Source organism: Salmo trutta, chromosome 31, assembly GCF_901001165.1.
Source record: "Salmo trutta chromosome 31, fSalTru1.1, whole genome shotgun sequence".
In the NCBI taxonomy this organism is placed as follows: domain Eukaryota; kingdom Metazoa; phylum Chordata; class Actinopteri; order Salmoniformes; family Salmonidae; genus Salmo; species Salmo trutta.
The window spans coordinates 35,189,612-35,212,907 of NC_042987.1; the positions used below are offsets into that span (position 1 = coordinate 35,189,612).

Below are 23,296 nucleotides of genomic sequence, written 5' to 3' on the forward strand. Positions count from 1 at the left end.
CCTGTGATTAGCTGTATTCCGTTTATTTTTATCCTAAAAACCTCCCTAGTCTTTTCTGATGACAAGCATACCCATAACATGATGCAGCCACCACCATGCTTGAAAATATGAAGAGCGGTACTCAGTGATGTGTTGTGTTGGATTTGCCCCAAACATAATGCTTTGTATTCAGGACAAAAAGTTAATTTCTTTGCCACATTCTTTGCAGTATTACTTGAGTGCCTTGTTTGTCAACAGGATGCATTTTTTTGAATATTTTTATTCTGTACAGGCTTCCTTCTTTTCACTCTGTCAATTAGGTTAGTAATACTTTTTTTACCCATCTACCAATCAATACCTTTCTTTGCAAGGCATTGACAAACCTCCCTGATCTTTTCATTTTTATTTCACTAGGCAAGTCAGTTAAGAACAAATTCTTATTTACAATGATGGCCTACCCCGAGCCAAACCCAGACGATGCTGGGCCAATTGTGCGCCGCCCTATGGGACTCCCAATCACGGCCGGTTGTGATACAGCCTGGAATTAAACCAGGGTCTGTAGTGACGCCTCTAGCACTGAAATGCAGTGCCTTAGACCGCTGCGCTACTCGGGAGCCCTATAAATCTTTGTGGTTGAATCTGTGCTTGAAATTCATTACTCGATTGAGGGACCTTACAGACAATTGTATGTGTGGGGTACAGATGGGGTAGTCTTAAAAAAATCATGTTAACCACTATTACTGAACACGGAATGAGTCCATGCAACTTACTATGTGATTTGTTAATAAGGATCCGCTCCTTTTTTGACATTTTCGCCTAAAATGACATACCCAAATCTAACTGCCTGTAGCTCAGGACCTGAATCAAGGATATGCATTTTATTGATACTATTTGAAGGGAAACACTTTGATGTTTGTGGAAATGTGAAATGAATGTAGGAGAATATAACACATCAGATCTGGTAAAAGATAATACAAAGAAAAAAAATAATCATTGAAATGCAAGAGAAAGGCCATAATGTATTATTCCAGCCCAGGCGCAATTTAGATTTTGTCCACTAGATGGCAGCAGTGTATGTGCAACGTTTTAGACCGATCCAATGAACCATTGTATTTCTGTTCAAAATGCTGTGTCAAGACTGCCCAAATGTGCCAAATGGTTTATTAATAATTTTTCAAGTTCATAAATGTGCACTCTCCTCAAACAATAGCATGGTATTTTTTCACTGTAGTAGCTACTGTATATACTGTACTCTATACCATCTACTGCATCTTACCATCTTGATGTAATGTATCACTAGCCACTTTAAACAATGCCACTTTTATATGTTTACATACCCTACATTACTCATCTCATATGTATATACTGTACTCTATACCATCTACTGCATCTTGCCTATGCCGTTCTATATCATCACTCATTCATATATTTTTTTATGTACATATTCTTATTCATTCCTTTACACTTGTGTCTATAAGGTAGTTGTTGTGGAATTGTTAGATTACTCGTTGGCTATTACTGCATTGTCGGAACTAGAAGCACAAGCATTTCGCTACATTCGCATTAACATCTGCTAACCATGTGTATGTGACAAATAAAATTTGATTTGATTTGTAAATTGCACAGTGCAGTTAGATTAACAAGAATGTAAGCTTTCTGCCAATATCAGATATGTCTATGTCCTGGGAAAGGTTCTTGTTACTTACAACCTCATGCTAATCGCATTAGCGCACATTAGCTCAACCGTCCTGCGGGTGGAACACCGATCTGTAGAGATCCTTAAAAGGTTTTAATAAGCACATTGTTACTCCTGAACTTATTTAGGCTTATTCAACAAAGGGGTTGAATATTGACTCAAGACATTTCAGCTTTACATTTGTTATTAATGTATAAAAATAAAAAATCAACAACAAAAATTCCACTTTGACATTATGGGGTATTGTGTGTAGAATCAGTGACACAACATCCAAATGTCATCCATTTTAAATTCAGACTGTAACACGACAACATGTGGAAAAAGTCAAAGGGTGTGAAGACTTTCTGAAGGCACTGTGTGCACACAAACTACTGCATGCACATACACACACACACACACGCACGCACGCACGCACGTACACACACGCACGCACGTACACACACGCACACACATACATACACACACACACACACACACGCACACACACACACACACACACACACACACAGACGCACGCACGCACGCACGCACGCAGGCAGGCAGGCAGGCAGGCAGGCAGGCAGGCAGGCAGGCAGGCAGACAGGCAGGCACGCACGCACGCACGCACGCACACACGCACACACACACACACACACACACACACACACACGTACACAAACACACACACACACACACACAAGCACGCACGCACACACACACACACATACACGCACACACATACATACACACACACATACACACACACACAGACACACACACACACACACACACGCGCACACACGCACACACACACACACACACACACACACACACAGATGTTTGTTTCTCTCCCCTTTGATGAGCACACAGAGGCTTTTCTTCTCTTGATACTAATTTGACTCGTGCCCCTCGACGCTTTGAAATGCAATGGAGATAGCCACTTTGTTATGGTGAGCATACACACATCATTGCATAAGTGCTAGCTTGCAGACACACAGACATCTGCATAAGTGCTAGCTTGGAGACACATACACACACACCTCTGAACACAGTGCCTACAGAAAGTATTCATACCCCTTGACTTATTCCACATGTTGTTGTGTTACAGCCTGAATTCAAAATTAATTAAATATTTTTTTTTCTCACCCATTTACACACATTACTCCATAATGACAAAGTGAAAACATGTTTTTAGAATTTTTAGCAAATGTATTGAAAATGAAATACAGAAATATCTAATTTACATAAGTATTCACACCCCTGAGTCAATACATGTTAGAATCACCTTAGGCAGTGTTTACAGCTGTGAGTCTTTCTGGGTAAGTCTCTAAGAGCTTTCCACTCCTGGATTGTACATTATTTCCCCATTATTCTTTAAAAAATAATTCAAGCTCTGTCAAATTGGTTGTTAGACAACCATTTTCATCTCTTAGAGACATATGCTTGTATGTTTGTAGTGACTGGGTGTATTGATACACCATCCAGAGTGGAATGAATAACTTCACCATGTTCAATAGGATAATGTCTGCTTTTATTGGAAAATCTCCCTGGTCTTTGTGGTTGAATCTGTGTTTGAAATGCACTGCTTGACTGAGGTATCTTACAGATAATTGTATGCGTGGGTTACAGAGATGAGGTAGTCATTAAAAAATCATTTTAAACACTATTATTACACACACAGTGAGTCCATGCAACGTATGGGACTTGTTAAGCAATTTCTTTCTCCTGACCTTATTTAGACTTGACATAAAAAGGGGTTAAACACGTGTGTGTGTGTGTCCGAGTGTGTGTGTGTGTGTGTGTGTGTGTGTGTGTGTGTCCGAGTGTGTGTGTGTGTGTGTGTGTGTCCGTGTGTGTGTGTGTGTGTCCGAGTGTGTGCGTCCGAGTGTGTGTGTCCGAGTGTGTGTTCTTACCACACTCCTTCTTGGGCTCATCAGAGCGGTCCTTGCAGTCCTTGACGTTGTCACACACCTTGGAGCTGTCGATACACTCTCCGTTCTTACACAGGAACTTCAAGGGACCCTCACACTTAGTGGCTGTGGCAGGAAGACATGGGGAAAGACTTTTACTACAGACAGTTAGCCAGGCAGACATACACAGACCAGCAGACAGACAGGTACAGGAAGGTACAGACAGACAGACAACCAGTTAGGTAGACATATAGAGCCAACGAGCCAATCAGGAAGTCAGCCAGCCAGCCAGACAATACTGTATGAAGTCAGCCAGCCAGCCAGACAATACTGTATGGAGTCAGCCAGCCAGACAGACAATACTATATAGAGTCAGCCAGCCAGACAGACAATATAGTATGGAGTCAGCCAGCCAGACAATACTGTATGGAGTCAGCTAGCCAGACAATACTGTATGGAGTCAGCCAGCCAGACAGACAATACTATATAGAGTCATCCAGACAGACAGACAATACTGTATGGAGTCAGCCAGCCAGCCAGACATATAGAGCCAGCCAGCCAGACATACTGTATGGAGTCAGCCAGCCAGACATATAGAGCCAGCCAGCCAGCCAGACATACTGTATGGAGTCAGCCAGCCAGACAGACATATAGAGCCAGCCAGCCAGACATATTGAGCCAGCCAGCCAGACATATAGAGCCAGCCAGCCAGTCAGACATAGAGAGCCAGCCAGCCAGTGAGACATAGAGAGACAGCCAGCCGGTCAGACACAGAGCCAGCCAGTCAGACATAAAAAGCCAGCCAGCCAGTCAGACATAGAGAGCCAGCCAGCCAGTCAGACATAGAGAGCCAGCCAGCCATGCAGACAGCTATACGGAGTGTCAGACATACTGTTGACACAGCCAGTAAGCCAGACACACACACACACACACACACACACACACACACACACACACACACACACACACACACACACACACACACACACAGATACAGGCACACACACACACACACACACACACACACACACACACACACACACACACACACACACACAGATACAGGCACACACACACACACACACACACACACACAACCCAGGGGTCTACACATACCGTTGACACAGCCAGCCTCGTCACTCTGGTCAGGACAGTCATGGACCTTGTTACACTGCTTGGTACCGTGGATACAGGAGCCGTCACCACACTGGAACTCATCTGGCCTGCACGTCAGTAGGGCTGTAACACACACACACACACACACACACACACACACACACACACACACACACACACACACACACAAACACGGATACACACAGACACACACACACACACACACACAAACACGGATACACACAGACACAAACACGGATACACACAGACGCAAACACGGATACACACAGACGCAAACACGGATACACACAGACGCAAACACAGATACACACAGACGCAAACACGGATACACACAGACGCACACACGGATACACACAGACACAAACACGGATACACACAGACACAAACCCAGATACACACAGACACAAACACAGATACACACAGACGCAAACACGGATACACACAGACGCAAACACGGATACACACAGACGCACACACGGATACACACAGACGCAAACACGGATACACACAGACGCAAACACGGATACACACAGACGCACACACGGATACACACAGACACAAACACGGATACACACAGACACAAACCCAGATACACACAGACACAAACACAGATACACACAGACGCAAACACGGATACACACAGACGCAAACACGGATACACACAGACGCAAACACGGATACACACAGACGCACACATACACAAGAATGGGAGAGAGTTGGAGAAAAAAAATTGACTACAGGAAGAAGAGACCGTTAAACACAAAATTACTGAGGACTGAACTGAGCACTGAACTGAGGACTGAACTGAGCACTGAACTGAGGACTGAACTGAGCGCTGAACTGAGCACTGAACTGAGGGCTGAACTGAGGGCTGAACTGAGCGCTGAACTGAGCGCTGAACTGAGCGCTGAACTGAGGACTGAACTGAGCACTGAACTGAGCACTGAACTGAGCACTGAACTGAGCACTGAACTGAGCACTGAACTGAGCACTGAACTGAGGACTGAACTGAGGACTCAACTGAGGACTGAACTGAGGACTCAACTGAGGACTGAACTGAGGACTGAACTGAGGACTCAACTGAGGACTGAACTGAGCACTGAACTGAGGACTCAAGAAGCACACACACAGAGAGACAGACACACAGACAGACAGACAACCCCTCTACACACGTTCAGTCCATAGCGGGACATTAGCTGTACCTAGCAGGAGAAGCAGTTAACCGTGGGCTCTGTGATATATGATCTTCAGTATCCTGCCCCAAGATGGAGGCCTCTGCGGAGCCGTATCCCGCTCCTAGTCGCCATTAATTCCCATGCCCAGACATGAAACTCCCTTCTAGAGCCCACTAAAAAGCAATATTATATAAAGCATGAGGGGGATGATTTAGTGTTATCAGGAGATAGAGAACAGTGTGTGTAGCTGAGCCAAAAGCCAGACAGTGACTCTTTTTCCCAGTCAGTGTGTGTGTGTGTGTGTGCGCGCAAAGCTAAACTAGCTCGTAACTAAACTTATTCAAAAGCATGGGTCACATACAGGTAACTGACAGAATAACGGAAACACTAAATGAGCAAATGAGAGATACAAAGTATATCGAAAGCAGGCGCTTCCACAAAGGTGTGGTTCCTGTGTTAATTAAGCAATTAACATCCCATCATGCTTAGGGTCATGTATAAAAATGCTGGGCAGGTCATTATTTTGGCTACCATGGATATGCCCCCATAGGATGACAACACCCCCATCCACAGGGCAGGAGTGGTCACTGAATGGTTTGATCCACCACCATAAAAAAAAACACCAAATGATGTATTTTCTCATGGAAGACTGGTGTCTCATCCCTCCAATAGAGTTTCAGACACCTGTAGAATCTATGTCAAGGTGCATTTGATATTTTATTAGGATCCCCAAATTAAAAGCTGTTCTGGCCCATTTTCTTGATTTTGTCAGTTACCTGTGAATAATATATGTGTATAAGCATCATGTCCACCACGTTAGTGTTCACTACCAGTCACGTTGGATAAAGCATCATGTCCACCACGTTAGTGTTCACTACCAGTCACGTTGGATAAAGCATCATGTCCACCACGTTAGTGTTCACTACCAGTCACTTTGGATAAAGCATCATGTCCACCACGTTAGTGTTCACTACCAGTCACGTTGGATAAAGCATCATGTCCACCACGTTAGTGTTCACTACCAGTCACTTTGGATAAAGCATCATGTCCACCACATTAGTGTTCACTACCAGTCACGTTGGATAAAGCATCATGTCCACCACGTTAGTGTACACTACCAGTCACGTTGGATAAAGCATCATGTCCACCCCGTTAGTGTACACTACCAGTCACTTTGGATAAAGCATCATGTCCACCACGTTAGTGTACACTACCAGTCACGTTGGATAAAGCATCATGTCCACCACGTTAGTGTACACTACCAGTCACTTTGGATAAAGCATCATGACCCCCCCGTTAGTGTACACTACCAGTCACTTTGGATAAAGCATCATGTCCACCACGTTAGTGTACACTACCAGTCACTTTGGATAAAGCATCATGACCCCCCCGTTAGTGTACACTACCAGTCACTTTGGATAAAGCATCATGTCCACCACGTTAGTGTACACTACCAGTCACTTTGGATAAAGCATCATGTCCACCCCGTTAGTGTACACTACCAGTCACGTTGGATAAAGCATCATGACCACCACCTGAGTGATTATAGTTTTATAGCTCGCTGTGGCAAAAATGAGACCTTGCTATTATTCAAGGGCTTTTAAACACTACAGGACATTAATGGGTTGCCTAGCAACCTGTGGACACTCGCTCTTACTCCTTTGCGTATGGCTTAACCTACTCCCTGCGCTGCCTTTCAATTGGCTGAAATAACATCTATCAGTGTTAATTGGCGTTTATGACACATTGGAGGGAGAGAGAGGAGGAAGGAGAAGAGAGAGGATAGGGCTTGATGACACCGCAGAGAGAGAGAGAGAGAGAGAGAGAGAGAGAGAGAGAGAGAAAGAGAGAGAGAGAGAGAGAGAGAGAGAGAGAGAGAGAGAGAGAGGAGAGAAGTGGGACTTGATGACACCACATAGAGAGTGGAGGCTGAGAAAGATGTAGGCAGGCTGGCAGGCAGGCAGGCAGACATTCAGGCAGGCAGGCAGGCAGACAGACAGACAGACAGACAGACAGACAGACAGACAGACAGACAGACAGACAGACAGACAGACAGACAGACAGACAGGATCCCTACATCAGCTAATGGGAAAACTTGTTTTATCACGACTGCCCCATCTTCACAGAGTGACTTGTTTTATCACGACTGCCCCATCTTCACAGAGTGACTTGTTTTATCACGACTGCCCCATCTTCACAGAGTGACTTGTTTTATCACGACTGCCCCATCTTCACAGAGTGACTTGTTTTATCACGACTGCCCCATCTTCACAGAGTGTTTTTCAGAAAAAACGAACGTTCTCCCTCTCTCTCCATCTCTCTGTTTCCCTCTCTCTCAGTCTGCCTCTTCCTCTCTTTATTTCTCTCTCTCCCTCTCTCTCTCTATATCTCCCTTTCCCTCTCTATCTCTCTTTTTTCTCTCTCTCCCTCTCTCTCTATATCTCCCTTTCCCTCTCTATCTCTCTTTTTTCTCTCTCTCCCTCTCTCTCTATATCTCCCTTTCCCTCTCTATCTCTCTTTCGCCACTCAGGACAAACTGAGTTGTGTGGAGCCTGGTGAAATGAAAATGTGCTCTGTGACAAAAAGGTGTGGCAACACAGATGGAAAATAAATGAAAGATATGGTAGTCTGGATAGTTGTTGTCATTCTCCATGTACAGAGGTGGAGCAGAATACAACTAGACTGCTAGAGAATATGGTTGTAATTTAGCTCATCAAATGTCTGTCCTGCTAGAGCAGGTCAACTGTACAGTATGTATCAGTGGAGGATGCTAGGGGGAGAATGGCTCACAATAATGGCTGGAACAGAGTGAATGGAATGGCATCAAACACATAGAAAACTTGTGTTTGTTGTATTTGATACCATTCCACCCATTTCGCTCCAACCATTACCACGAGCCCTTCCTCCAAGCTCATGTGATATGTACAGTGCATTCGGAAAGTACTCAGACCTTTTTTCCACGTTACATGCTTATTCTAAAATGGATTCAATTAATTTTATTTCATTGTTTTTGCTTTGTCATTATGGGGTATTGTGTGTAGATTGATGAGGATTTTTAAAATGTAATATATTTTAGAATAAGGCTGTAACGTAACAAAATGTGGAAAAAGTCAAAGAGGTCTGAATACTTTCTGAATGGACTGTATGTGTATGTTTATGTTCATGTATCTAAGACAAAAAAAACTTCAAGAACACTTACGACATTCTGCCTCGTCTGACTTATCCTTGCAGTCCGGATCGCCGTCGCATTTCCACGGCAGCCTCACACACTCCCCGTTGGCGCACCGGAACTCCTCCATCGTACAGTTCACCCTGCGTCGTGGATGTGAACCTTCAACACCGCAACGCTCCGGCCACTCGTCAGAGCCGTCGGGGCAGTCGGGGTCGCCGTCACAGCTCCACATGACGGGCACGCACTCCGAGGTGTTGCAGCGGAACTCGTGCGGGCTGCAGGTGTTCGTTGGCGAGTGGCGGTCGGAGCATTTGAGTTCGTCAGAGCCGTCGCTGCAGTCGTCATCGCCGTCGCACACGTAGACAGGTGCCAAGCACTTGCGGTTGGCACACTGGAACTGGCTTTTCGGGCAGGCTTTGTTGCCTGGAGGGTTCAGTTAGAGTTACAAAATCAACACACACATTCAGGATCCTGCCGGTATCAGACAAACCAACGAACGTGAACTTGACTTAAAAAAAGAGAAGTGGAGATGATACTGGTATCAGATTTCCAGAGATACACAGAGGGAGAGAGAGAGAGAGACAGAGGGAGAGAGAGAGAGAGACAGAGGGAAAGAGAGGGAGAGAGAGAGGGAGAAAGAGAGAGAGAGAGAGAGAAAGAGAGAAAGAGAGGGAGAGAGAGCGAGAGAGAAAGAGAGAGAGAAAGGTTGGGTGGTTTTCAGATTTTCATACCGTCATACCGTTCCTGCATCATATTGGGGTATACGGTATTACGGAATGTGAACAAAAGGGCCGCAATTTTTTAAAATATATATTACTTTTTTTACGCACAAAACTATTTAAGGAACAGGGATCTTCTTAGCAAACTAAATGCATAGCTGGAGCCCTGAGCTGGATATAATTTATTTGACACGTCTAACATTTTTTAGAGTTATATTTAACTTGTGATTTAAGCAGTGGCGTAGCACGCACCCAGCAAGATGGGGGCACCCCCCCCCCCCCCCCCCCCCCAAAAGTACCTACAGTGCATTCGGATGGTACTCTGACCCCTTGACTTTATCCACATTTTGTTACGTTACAGCTCATTCCAAAATGGAATTTGAAAAATTGTATCAATCTACACAGAATACCCCATAATGACAAAGCAAAAACAGATTTTTCGAAATGTGTGCTAATTTATTACAAATAAAAAACAGAAATACCTTTCGTAAATAAGTATTCAGACCCTTTTCTATGAGACTCGAAATTGAGCTCAGGAGCATCCTGTTTCCATTGGTCATCCTTGAGATGTTTCTACAACTTGAAATTCAATTGATTGGACATGACATTGAAAGGCACACACCTGTCTATATAAGGTCCAACAGTTGACAGTGCATGTCAGAGCAAAAACCAAGCCATGAGGTCAAAGGAATTGTCCATAGAACTCATAGACAGGACTGTGTCGAGGCACAGATCTGGGGAAGGGTACCCAAAAATCTCTGCAGCATTAAAGGTCCCCAAGAACATAGTGGCCTCCATCATTCTTAAATGGAAGAAGTTTGGAACCACCAAGACTCTTCCTAGAGCTGGCCGCCCAGGCAAACTGAGCAGTCGGGGGAGAAGGGCCTTGGTCAGGGAGGTGAACAAGAACCCGATGGTCACTCTGACAGCGCTCCAGAGTTCCTCTGTGGAGATGGGATGAACCTTCCAGAAGGACAACCATCTCTGCAGCACTCTACCAATCAGGCCTTTACGGTAGAGTGGCTACACGGAAGCCATTCCTCAGTAAAAGGCACATGACAGCCCGCTTGGAGTTTGCCAAAAGGCACCTAAAGACTCTCTGACCATGAGAAACAAGATTCTCTGGTCTGATGAAACCAAGATGGAACTCTTTGGCCTGAATGCCAAGCGTCACGTCTGGAGGAAACCTGGCACCATCCCTACGGTGAAGCATGGTGGTGGCAGCATCATGCTGTGGGGATGTTTTTCAGCAGCAGGGACTGGGAGACTAGTCAGGATCGAGGGAAAGATGAGCAGAGCAAAGTACAGAGAGATCCTTGATGAAAACCTGCTCCAGAGCACTCAGGACCTCAGACTGGGGCGAAGGTTCACCTTCCAACAGGACAACGACCCTAAGCACACAGCCAAGACAACACAGGTGTGGCTTCGGGACAAGTCTCTGAATGTCCTTGAGTGGCCCAGCCAGAGCCCGGACTTGAACCCAATCGAACATCTCTGGAGAGACCTGAAAATAGCTGTGCAGCAACGCTCCCCATCCAACCTGACAGAGCTTGAGAGGATCTGCAGAGAAGAATGGGAGAAACTCCCCAAATACAGGTGTGCCAAGCTTGTAGCGTCATACCCAAGAAGACTTGAGGCTGTAATCACTGCCAAAGGTGATTCAACAAAGTACTGAGTAAAGTGTCTGAGTAAAGTGTCTATGACATTTCAGGTACATTTTTTTATTCATTTGCAACGTAACAAAATGTGGAAAAAGTAAAAGGTGTCTGAATACTTCCCCAGTGCACTGTATGATGTTAAAGTGCAGACCACCAGCTTTAATTTGAGGGTATTTTCATCCGTATCGGGTGAACCATTTAGAAATTACAGCACTTTACGTACATAGTACACCCCCCCAGGGGAGCGAAAGTATTAAGACAAATTCACTTATGTGTATTAAAGTAGTCAATAGGTAAGAATGACTACATCAAGCTTGTGACTCTACACATTTGTTGGATCCATTTGCTCTTTATGTTGGTTTTGTTTCAGATTATTTTGTGAAATGAATGGTAAATAATGTCCTGTGTCATTTTGGAGTCACTTTAACTGTAAATAAGAACTGAATATGTTTCTAAACACTTCTACATTACTGTGAATGCTACCTTCTACCTTGACTACAGATAATCCTGAACGAATGGTGAATATGATGAGTGAGAAACACAGAGACCGATAGAGAGGATTGGTGCTGGTCTCACACACTCATAGAAAAAAAGGTTCCAAAAGGGTTCTTCGGCTATTCCCATAGGAGAACCCTTTTTGGTTCCAGATAGAACCCATGCGGGTTCCATGTAGAACCCTTTCTAAAGAGGGTTCTACCTCTAACCAAAAAGGGTTCTTCAAAGGGTTCTCTTACAGGGACAGCTGAAGAACCCTTTAAGGTTCTAGATAGCACCTTTTTTTCTAAGAGTGCAGAGATGGTGAGACCAATAGAGATTGAGAGGGATGTTGCTGGTATCAAAGACAGACAGAGAGTGGGAGAGAGATGGATGGTGTGAGTATCCCAGAGATGGTGAGAGGGGGCCTCTCATCCCAGAGATGGTGAGAGGGGCCCAGAGACGGTGAGAGGGGGCCTCTCATCCCAGAGATGGTGAGAGGGGGCCTCTCATCCCAGAGATGGTGAGAGGGGCCCAGAGACGTTGAGAGGGGGCCTCACATCCCAGAGATGGTGAGAGGGGGCCTCTCATCCCAGAGATGGTGAGAGGGGGCCTCTCATCCCAGAGATGGTGAGAGGGGCCCAGAGACGGTGAGAGGGGGCCTCACATCCCAGAGACGGTGAGAGAGGGCCTCTCATCCCAGAGATGGTGAGAGGGGGCCTCTCATCACAGAGATGGTGAGAGGGGGCCTCTCATCACAGAGAGAGAGAGAGAGAGCGATAAAAGACCTCTCACAGCAGGCTCTGTCCTCCACTCAGTGGTAGATCTCTATCTCTCCATTCTCTCTCACACAGTCAAGAGAAATACAGCCATCCCATCGCTTCTATGGTCTCTGGTGGTGTCCCAAATGCCACCTTATTCCCTACGTAGTGCAGTACTTTGTGTACTAAATAGGGAATAGGGGACCACTTAGGACACACAATCTATCTCAGCAGAAAACTCACATGGAGAGTGGAGATTTGATATTCTACAGACAGCAAGGAGTTTCCTCCTGCTGCCTCTGTCGCCCTGGGCTCGCACTTATAGCGGAGGTTTAGGTCTGAGCTATGTTCATTAGGGCACACCGTTTCAAAACACTGTGCAATGAAAAATGAAAATGAGTCTTTCCTATTGCAAAACAGAAAATACCTCCCTGTTTCACTCCGGGTTGGAGAATTTTCTTCAGTTTTGTGCCTAATGAACACAACCCTGGTTTCCTGTCTCAAACGTTTTGTTCTGTGTGACGAATGACAGGGTAAAAAAGCACCGTATAAATAAAATGTAATTTGAGTCGAAGGGAGACATTTAATTTAGGATTTTAGAGGCTCCTTTCCACCCACAGTGTCAAAACAGATTCATTCTTGGTAACCCCGCTGGGCATACACTGGTTGAATCAACGTCGTTTCCATTTCCTTTCAATGAACGTTGAACTGTGCCCAGAGGGTGTGGCTTTGAAACAGCAATGACGGTGGGGGCATGGGCAGATTTAGTACATTGAGTCACCGTTGTTTTTATGTTAGTTTAATGTAATGTTATTTCAATGTAATTTGATGTTGTTTCCACGTTATTTCAATGTAACTGGTACGCTGTATCAATGTGGAAACCGAATTGAATATGCAGAAAGTCACCAACCGACAGCATTAGTCTTACGTTTGGTTAATCCCACATGCGTTACGTTTAGTTAATCCCACATGCGTTATGTTTGGTTAATCCCACATGCGTTATGTTTGGTTAATCCCACATGCGTTACGTTTGGTTAATCCCGCAATCAATATACTTAGTTAATCTCACATGCGTTACGTTTGGTTAATCCCGCAATCAATATACTTAGTTAATCCCTCAATCAATATGTTTAGTTAATGCCTCATTCATTATGCATTTAAAGACAACCTAAGTGATACTGGAAAAAGCTGTGTACATTGTTTAATTCTTCAAAGAGTTCACCCAATTATTCCCTAATTATACCAGTTGTTACACACCTGCAGAAGCAGACTCAGACATGCGGCTGCTATTCTTATTTCACAGTTATAGACTGAAAATCATTACATTACTTGCTTTTTCAGTGTAGAATGTAGCACGCCATACCAGATCAGACCATACTAGACCATAACAGACCAGACCATACCAGTGGCTAAAGCAGAAAAGAGCAGCACAGATACAGTACAAAGTGCCTTCAGAAAGTATTCATACCCCTTGATTTATTCCACATTTGTTGTGTTACAGCCTGAATTCAACATGGATTAAATAGATATTTCTATTCATGACAAAGTGAAAACGTGTTTTTACAAATGTTTTCAAATGTATTGAAAATTAAATACAGACATTTCTCATTTACATAAGTATTCACACCCTCTGAGTCAATACTTTGTAGAAGGACCTTTGGTAGTGATTACAGCTGTGAGTCTTTCTGGGTAAATCTCTAAGAGCTTTCCACACCTGGAATGTACAATATTTGCCTATTATTATTTGTTTTAATTCTTCAAGCTGTCAAATTGGTTGTTGATCATTGCTAGACAATCATTTTCAGGTATTGCCATAAATTTTCAAGTAGATTGAAGTCAACACTGTAACTCGGCCACTCAGGAACATTCACTGTCTTCTTGGTAAGTAACTCCAGTGTAGATGTGGCCTTGTGTTTTAGGTTATTGTCCTGCTGACCAGTGAATTCATCTCCCAGTGTCTGGTGGAAAGCAGACTGAACCAGGTTTTCCTCTAGGATGTCACCTTAGCTCTAATCGTCACTTATCATTAAGCTGATGGGTGTAAATTAGCCTCTGGCAGAACGTGGAAACAGAGTATCATGATCATCCTGCTTATCATACACCCATATGTCCAATTCACCATGTGTTCCATCACACATACAGACACCCACACACACACACACGCACAGGCCCGCCCACCCACCCGCACGCACGCCCGCACGCACGCACGCAGACACACACACACACACTCACACACACACACACACACACACAGTTTCATGTATTCATTTCACTAAGGCCAGCGATGAGGCCTTCTACTGATGGAACCATTTGAGATTCAGCTGAGCTGCAGGAATCGTCTTATCTTCATCAATATTAAACCACAGCGTTCCATTTGATTCTGCCGTGTCTTATCAGTATGAACACACGCTCGCACGCACACCACACACACAGCATGTACGTTTCAGTGCAAACACGCACAACACACCACGTGCAACCTACCCCCAATAATCTACTAATCTGCAGTTCAATTATTAAGGAAACTCCATAAACATGCATATCACACATGAGGAGGTCCGTTAGTAAAATACATGAGCATTTCCAGCTACATGGGTAGAGACTTTCATGTCAGTTGGGGCCTGTAGTAAAAGGATTTACTAAAAGGGTTCAGAGAATCTTTAATTCCTCTTCTGGAGTTTGGCGGATGATGATCCAAGGGGAATGTGACATCATTCCCAGCCAATCAGAAGGGCATGCCCGTGGTGTGACCCAGTTCTCTCTCTCTCTCTCTCCGATTGGACGAGAAGCCGTGGTGATGGGGGGTTTCCGCCGGCAACGACTACTGCCTCGGAGGTAAAGACAGAGGGAAGACTGGTCGGTCACTCTGCTGCTCACTGTAGGGCTTTCACACACATACACACACTCAGTAAGTTCATACTGTACCCACAGTCCCGTTCGTACCGTACCCACGGTCCATTTCATACCCACGGTCCCGTTCATACACACAGTCCTGTTCACCTGTATGTCCCATCTGCCTCTGAGCCCATGCATTCTCACTCACATCAATAAGTGTCACCAGGTTAAGGGACATTTGACTCTCACAGATATTATTCATAGAAATACAACCTCCCTGTTCCCCAAGGGCCATATAGTACAGTGATATACAACCTCCCTGTTCCCCAAGGGCCATATAGTACAGTGATATACAACCTCCCTGTTCCCCAAGGGCCATACAGTACTGTGATATACAACCTCCCTGTTTCACAAGGGCCATTGAGGCCTCCATAGACCTTTCACTAGTAGAAGGTCACGTTGAAGGCAGTTTAAAGTTTAGACAGGCTGGCCTTCTCCACTGGAGAATGACTCAACAGATAACCTTTTCTACTTATGCCATAGACACATTTACAGAACAAAGAGAATACTGGCCGATAATGGGGAGAAAGAAGCAGCACACTCATCCACAGGGGAGAGATGACAACGGAAGGAGAGATGATAGAGAGAGGAAGAGAGGAACGTTTTCTTCCATAGTGATGTCAGTATTATGACCACACGTACAACTAGGACTATGAAGGACGAAGGGCGAGATAGAGGAGAGAGAAAAAGAGGAGAGTTATTGTTCATGGTGTAGCCAGACAGTTATGAAGACCACACTTATCTAGCCAGGATTATCGGGGAGAGGGGATGCTGAAGCATGATTCACGCTATCGGCTTGTCCCAGACCTGTACTGTATGTGCACTAGTCTAGCAAGCAAACTCCTTGTGACTAACATTGTCATGTCATACACTAAATTCTTAGAAAAAAGGTGCTACTGTAACCGAAAAGGGTTCTTCAGCTGTCCCCATCAGGAGAACCCTTTGAAAAACCCTCGATGGTTACAGGTAGAACCCTTTTGGGGTCCATGTAGAACCCTCGGTGGAAAGGGTTTTACATACAGGGTTTTACCTAAACCTAAAAGTGTTCTCCCATGGGACAGCTGCAGCTGTCACCATAGCAGTATGTTAATTTGAGCAGCAAAATAATCCCGCAGTAACAGGAAATGTAAATTATTGTTTGGATTATAATTCATGGACATTTTTGTAGAGATTGATACATGTTTTGTTAGGACAAATCAAGCCTGAAATGGTAAAGTGGAAATGACAAACCTTAGAAGCCTTTTTAAACCTCAAATTCACTACAAGTTTGCTTTTCATCCTGCGTCAATAGTGTGATCAAATTAAGATCCTACATCTGTACATACAGTACATTTAGGGTTGCAAAAATTCTGGTAATATCCCCAAAATTCCCTGGTTTTACAGAAATCCTGGTTGAGAAATTCCTGGTAAAAGGATGGAATAAGCAGGAAATCCGGGAATCCTCCAAACATGATTTCTGGAAAACCTAAAAATTTTAGGAAAGTTACAGGGATTTTGCAACTGTAGTCAGAAGGGTTAAACTAATTCCTACAGTACAGTCAGAAGGGTTAAACTAACTCCTACAGTGCAGTCAGAAGGGTTAAACTAACTCCTACAGTGTAGTCAGAAGGGTTAAACTAACTCCTACAGTACAGCCAGAAGGGTTAAACTAACTCCTACAGTACAGTCAGAAGGGTTAAACTAACTCCTACAGTGCATTCAGAAGGGTTGGCTAAACTAACTCCTACTGCGCATTCAGAAGGGTTGGCTAAACTAACTCCTACAGTGCATTCAGAAGGGTTGGCTAAACTAACTCCTACTGCGCATTCAGAAGGGTTGGCTAAACTAACTCCTACAGTGCATTCAGAAGGGTTGGCTAAACTAACTCCTACTGCGCATTCAGAAGGGTTGGCTAAACTAACTCCTACAGTACAGTCAGAAGGGTTAAACTAACTCCTACAGTGCAGCCAGAAGGGTTAAACTAACTCCTACAGTGCATTCAGAAGGGTTGGCTAAACTAACTCCTACAGTGCATTCAGAAGGGTTAAACTAACTCCTACTGCGCATTCAGAAGGGTTGGCTAAACTAACTCCTACAGTGCATTCAGAAGGGTTGGCTAAACTAACTCCTACAGTGCATTCAGAAGGGTTGGCTAAACTAACTCCTACAGTACAGTCAGAAGGGTTGGTTAAACTAACTCCTACAGTGCATTCAGAAGGGTTGGCTAAACTAACTCCTACAGTACAGTCAGAAGGGTTGGTTAAACTAACTCCTACAGTGCAGTCAGACTCCTTGACATTTTATTACGTAACAGCCATTTTCTAAAATTGTGTGAAAACAGATTTTTAGAATGTGTGGTAATTTATTAAAAAGAAAAACAGAAATAACTAATTTACATACACTACCATTCAAAAGTTTTGGGTCACATAGAAATGTCCTTGTTTTTGAAAGAAAAGCACATTTTTTGTCCATTAAAATAACATCACATTGATCAGAAATACAGTGTAGACATTGTTAATGTTGTTAATGACTATTGTAGCTGGAAACGGCAGATTTTTTTATGGAATATCTACATAGGCGTACAGAGGCCCATTATCAGCAACCATCACTCCTGTGTTCCAATGGCACGTTGTGTTAGCTAATCCAAGTTGATCATTTTAAAAGACTAATTGATCATTAGAAAACCTGCTCCAGAGCACTCAGGACCTCAGACTGGGGCGAAGGTTCACCTTCCAACAGGCAAACGACCCTAAGCACACAGCCAAGACAACACAGGTGTGGCTTTGGGAAAAATCTCTGAATGTCCTTGAGTGGCCCAGCCAGAGCCCGGAATTGAACCCGATCGAACATCTCTGGAGAGACCTGAAAATAGCTGTGCAGTGACGCTCCCCATCCAACCTGACAGAGCTTGAAAGGATCGGCAGAGAAAAATGGGAGAAACTCTCCAAATACAGGTGTGCCAAGCTTGTAGCGTTATACCCAAGAAGACCTGTGGCTGTAATCTCTGCCAAAGGTACTTACACAAAGTAAATCAAATCAAATCAAATTTATTTATATAGCCCTTCGTATATCAGCTGAAATCTCAAAGTGCTGTACAGAAACCCAGCCTAAAACCCCAAACAGCAAGCAATGCATGTGAAAGAAGCACGGTGGCTAGGAAAATCTACTGAGGAAAGGGTCTGAATACTTATGTAAATGTTAAATATCCGTTTTTTTATTTTTAATACATTTGCAACATTTTCAAAAACCTGTTTTTGCTTTGTCATTATGGGGTATTGTGTGTAGATTGATGACGAAAACATTTAATCAATTTTAGAATAAGGCTGAAACATAGCCAAAAATGGAAAAAAGTCAAGGGTTCTGAATGTTTTCCGAATGCAATGTACATACAGATGTGGGAAGTAAACAGGACAGTTGAGATTTAAAAAAGCATAAAAGACATCCCAGCCATCATTCTCATCATTATCAGAGTAAAAAGGAAAAGCCTCTCCTATGGGATAACATTGTTTGTTCTTCTGTTCTATATCAGACATACTGGGATCTTGTTCAACTGAACTGATCTTTTGTTCTAGGGGCTTCACCAGCGGGACATGGGAGCCTGCCGGTTCAATTTCACCAGCGGGACATGGGAGCCTGCCGGTTCAATTTCACCAGCGGGACATGGGAGCCTGCCGGTTCAATTTCACCAGCGGGACATGAGAGCCTGCCGGTTCAATTTCACCAGCGGGACATGGGAGCCTGCCTGTTCAATTTCACCAGCGGGACATGGGAGCCTGCCGGTTCAATTTCACCAGCGGGACATGGGAGCCTGCCGGTTCAATTTCACCAGCGGGACATGGGAGCCTGCCGGTTCAATTTCACCAGCGGGACATGGGAGCCTGCCGGTTCAATTTCACCAGCGGGACATGAGAGCCTGCCGGTTCAATTTCACCAGCGGGACATGAGAGCCTGCCGGTTCAATTTCACCAGCGGGACATGGGAGCCTGCCGGTTCAATTTCACCAGCGGGACATGAGAGCCTGCCGGTTCAATTTCACCAGCGGGACATGAGAGCCTGCCGGTTCAATTTCACCAGCGGGACATGGGAGCCTGCCGGTTCAATTTCACCAGCGGGACATGGGAGCCTGCCGGTTCAATTTCACCAGCGGGACATGGGAGCCTGCCGGTTCAATTTCACCAGCGGGACATGGGAGCCTGCCGGTTCAATTTCACCCGCGGGACATGGGAGCCTGCCGGTTCAATTTCACCAGCGGGACTTGGTGCCATGGAAGCCTGCCAGTTCAATTTCACCAGCGGGACATGGGAGCCATGGGAGCCTGCCAGTTCAATTTCACCAGCGGAACATGGGAGCCTGCCGGTTCAATTTCACCAGCGGAACATGGGAGCCTGCCAGTTCAATTTCACCAGCGGGACATGGGAGCCTGCCGGTTCAATTTCACCAGCGGGACATGGGAGCCTGCCGGTTCAATTTCACCAGCGGGACATGAGAGCCTGCCGGTTCAATTTCACCAGCGAGACATGGGAGCCTGCCGGTTCAATTTCACCCGCGGGACATGGGAGCCTGCCGGTTCAATTTCACCAGCGGGACATGGGAGCCATGGGAGCCTGCCAGTTCAATTTCACCAGCGGGACATGGGAGCCATGGGAGCCTGCCAGTTCAATTTCACCAGCGGAACATGGGAGCCTGCCGGTTCAATTTCACCAGCGGAACATGGGAGCCTGCCAGTTCAATTTCACCAGCGGGACATGGGAGCCTGCCAGTTCAATTTCACCAGCGGAACATGGGAGCCTGACGGTTCAATTTCACCAGCGGGACATGGGAGCCATGGGAGCCGGCAAAAAGATCATCAAGGACAACAACCACCCGAGCCACTGCCTGTTCACCCCGCTATCATCCAGTAGGCGAGGTCAGTACAGGTGCATCAAAGCTGGAACCGAGAGACTGAAAAACAGCTTCTATCTCAAGGCCATCAGACTGTTAAACAGCCATCACTAACATTGAGTGGCTGCTGCCAACATACTGACTCAACTCAAACCACTTTAATAATGGGAAAATTTATGTAATCAATTTATCACTAGCCACTTTATATTATATGTTTACTTACCCTACATTAGTCATCTCTTATGTATATACTGTACGCTATACCATCTACTGCATCTTGCCATCTGATGTAATTAAATGTATCACTAGCCACTTTATATAATGTTCTCATACCCTACATTGCTCATCTCATATGTATATACTGTACGCTATACCATCTATTGCATCTTGCCATCTTGATGTAATGTATCACTAGCCACTTTAAACAATGCCACTTCATATAATGTTTACATACCCTGCATTACTCATCTCATATGTATATACTGTACTCTATACCATCTACTGCATCTTGCCATCCTGATGTAATGTATCACTAGCCACCTTAAACAATGCTGCTTTATATGTTTTCATACCCTACAATACTCATCTCATATGTATATACTGTACTCCATACCATCTACTGCATCTTGCCATCTTGATGTAATTAGATATATCACTAGCCACTTTAAACAATGCCACTTTATATAATGTTTTCATACCCTACAATACTCATCTCATATGTATATACTGTACTCTATACCATCTACTGCATCTTGCCATCCTGATGTAATGTATCACTAGCCACCTTAAACAATGCTGCTTTATGTTTTCATACCCTACAATACTCATCTCATATGTATATACTGTACTCCATACCATCTACTGCATCGTGCCTATGCCGTTCGGCCATCACTCATTTATATATTTTTATGTACATATTCGTATTCATTCCTTTACACTTGTGTGTATAAGGTAGTTGTTGTGGAATTGGTAGATTACTTGTTAGATATTACTGCATGGTCGGAACTAGAAGCACAAGCATTTCCCTACACTTGCATTAACACCTGCTAACCATGTGTATGTGACAAATACATTTGATTTGATTTGCCGTTTCAATTTCACCAGTGGGACATGGGAGCCTGCCAGTTAAATTTCACCAGCGAGACATATTGGACCTGTAAGTGTATCTGGAGCTATCGTAGCTGGTTAAAATGGTATAACCTGCAGCGAACACACAAACAGATATATACAGACAGACACAGGCATATGTGCCAGTTAAATTTCAATAAGGGAGCACAGTGGAGTCATACAGCATTTGGCACGATCTAACTAACTTAAAAAGTGCATAAAGTCTGTACACAAATGCAAACGAATACACATAGACTAGAAGGACAAGCATTTCCCACATGCATTATTGCCCGTTTCAGTTTACCATAGGAAGGAAGCACATTGGAGTCATACTGCATCTGGCACTTTCTAAGCAACTTTAAAAATGCAGAAAGTACACACAAATACATACACACACACACACACACACACACACACACACACACACACACACACACACACACACACACACACACACACACACACACAAACACACACATGTGAACACACACGCTCGCACTCACAGAAAACACACACTTGTAGGGAGGAGAAGTCCTTAACATTATTTTGTCTAGTACCCAGAGATCCCATGAGACAGGCGTGCTCCTTCCTGCTGAGAAGACCTCAGAGCCTGTGTGTGTTATTCACAGAGAGAGAGAGCTAGGGAGGGAGAGGGAGGCAGAGAGATGAAGGCAGAGAGAGAGAGAGAGGGAGGCAGAGAGAGAATGAGGGGGGGCAGAGACAGCAAAAGAGGGAGGCAGAAACAGAGAGAGGGAGGCATAGTGGGGAGAGAGAGGCAGAGAGAGGGGGAGAGGGAGGGAGAGGCAAAGCGAGAGAGAGAGAGAGAGAGAGAGAGAGAGAGAGAGAGAGAGCAAGAGAGAGAGAACGAGAGAGAGAACGAGAGAGAGAGAGGGAGGTAGAGAGAGAGGGGGGCAGACAGCAAGAGAGAGAGGCAGAGAGAGAGAGAGTGAGAGAGAGTGAGAGAGAGAGAGAGAGAGAGAGAGGGGGGAGAAAGAGTGAGGCAGAGAGAGAGAGAACGAGAGAGAGGAGGCAGAGAAAGAGAGAGGCAGAGCTAGAGAGGCAGAGTGAGAGAGAGAGGCAGAGCGAGAGAGAGAGGCAGAGCGAGAGAGAGAACGAGGAGGCAGAGCGAGAGAGAGGCAGCGAGAGGCAGAGAGAGAGAGGAGGCAGAGAGAGAGAGAACGAGAGAGAGAGACAGCGAGAGACAGTGAGAGAGAGAGAGAGAGAGAGAGAGGAGGCAGAGAGAGGGAGAAGGAGGCAGAGAGAGAATGAGGGGGACAGAGAGAGAATGAGGGGGGGCAGAGACAGCGAGAGAGTGTGGCAGAGAAAGAGAGAGGCACAGTGGGGAGAGAGAGAGGCAGAGAGAGGGGGAGAGGGAGGGAGAGGCAGAGCGAGAGAGAGAGAGGCAGAGCGAGAGAGAGAGAGAGGCAGAGTGAGAGAGAGAGAGAAGGGGAGGGGAGGGAGGCAGAGTGAGGGAGAGGGAGGCAGAGAGAGGGAGAGGGGTGGCAGAGACAGCAAGAGAGCGAAAGGCAGCAAGAGAGAGAGAGGGAGGCAGAGAGAGGAGGGGAGAAAGTGGGAGGCAGAGAGAGAGATGGCGGCAGAGAGAGAGGCAGAGAGAGAGAGAGAATGAGAGAGAGGAGGCAGAGAAAGAGAGACAGGCAGAGAGAGAGGCAGAGCGAGAGAGAGAGGCAGAGCGAGAGAGAGGCAGCACAAGAGAGAGAACGAGAGAGAGAACGAGAAAGAGAGGAGGCAGAGCGAGAGGCAGCGAGAGAGGGAGAGA

The 23,296-nt window shown here is 45.1% G+C and overlaps 1 protein-coding gene across 4 annotated transcripts in view; it reads right to left on the reverse strand.

Annotated features, from left to right (window-relative positions):
• LOC115170102 (low-density lipoprotein receptor-related protein 8) overlaps positions 1 to 23,296 on the reverse strand; it is a 172,875-nt gene that overhangs the window by 44,575 nt on the left and 105,004 nt on the right. For 3 of the 4 annotated variants that reach the window (XM_029726392.1, XM_029726393.1, XM_029726391.1), the window contains exons 5-7: positions 9,076 to 9,471; positions 4,681 to 4,803; positions 3,568 to 3,690 (exon numbers count right to left, since the gene is read on the reverse strand). In XM_029726392.1, the coding sequence (XP_029582252.1) occupies positions 3,568 to 3,690; positions 4,681 to 4,803; positions 9,076 to 9,471 (642 nt within the window). The remainder of the gene's footprint in view (positions 1 to 3,567; positions 3,691 to 4,680; positions 4,804 to 9,075; positions 9,472 to 23,296) is intronic. The other variant, XM_029726394.1, reaches the window with a different exon arrangement.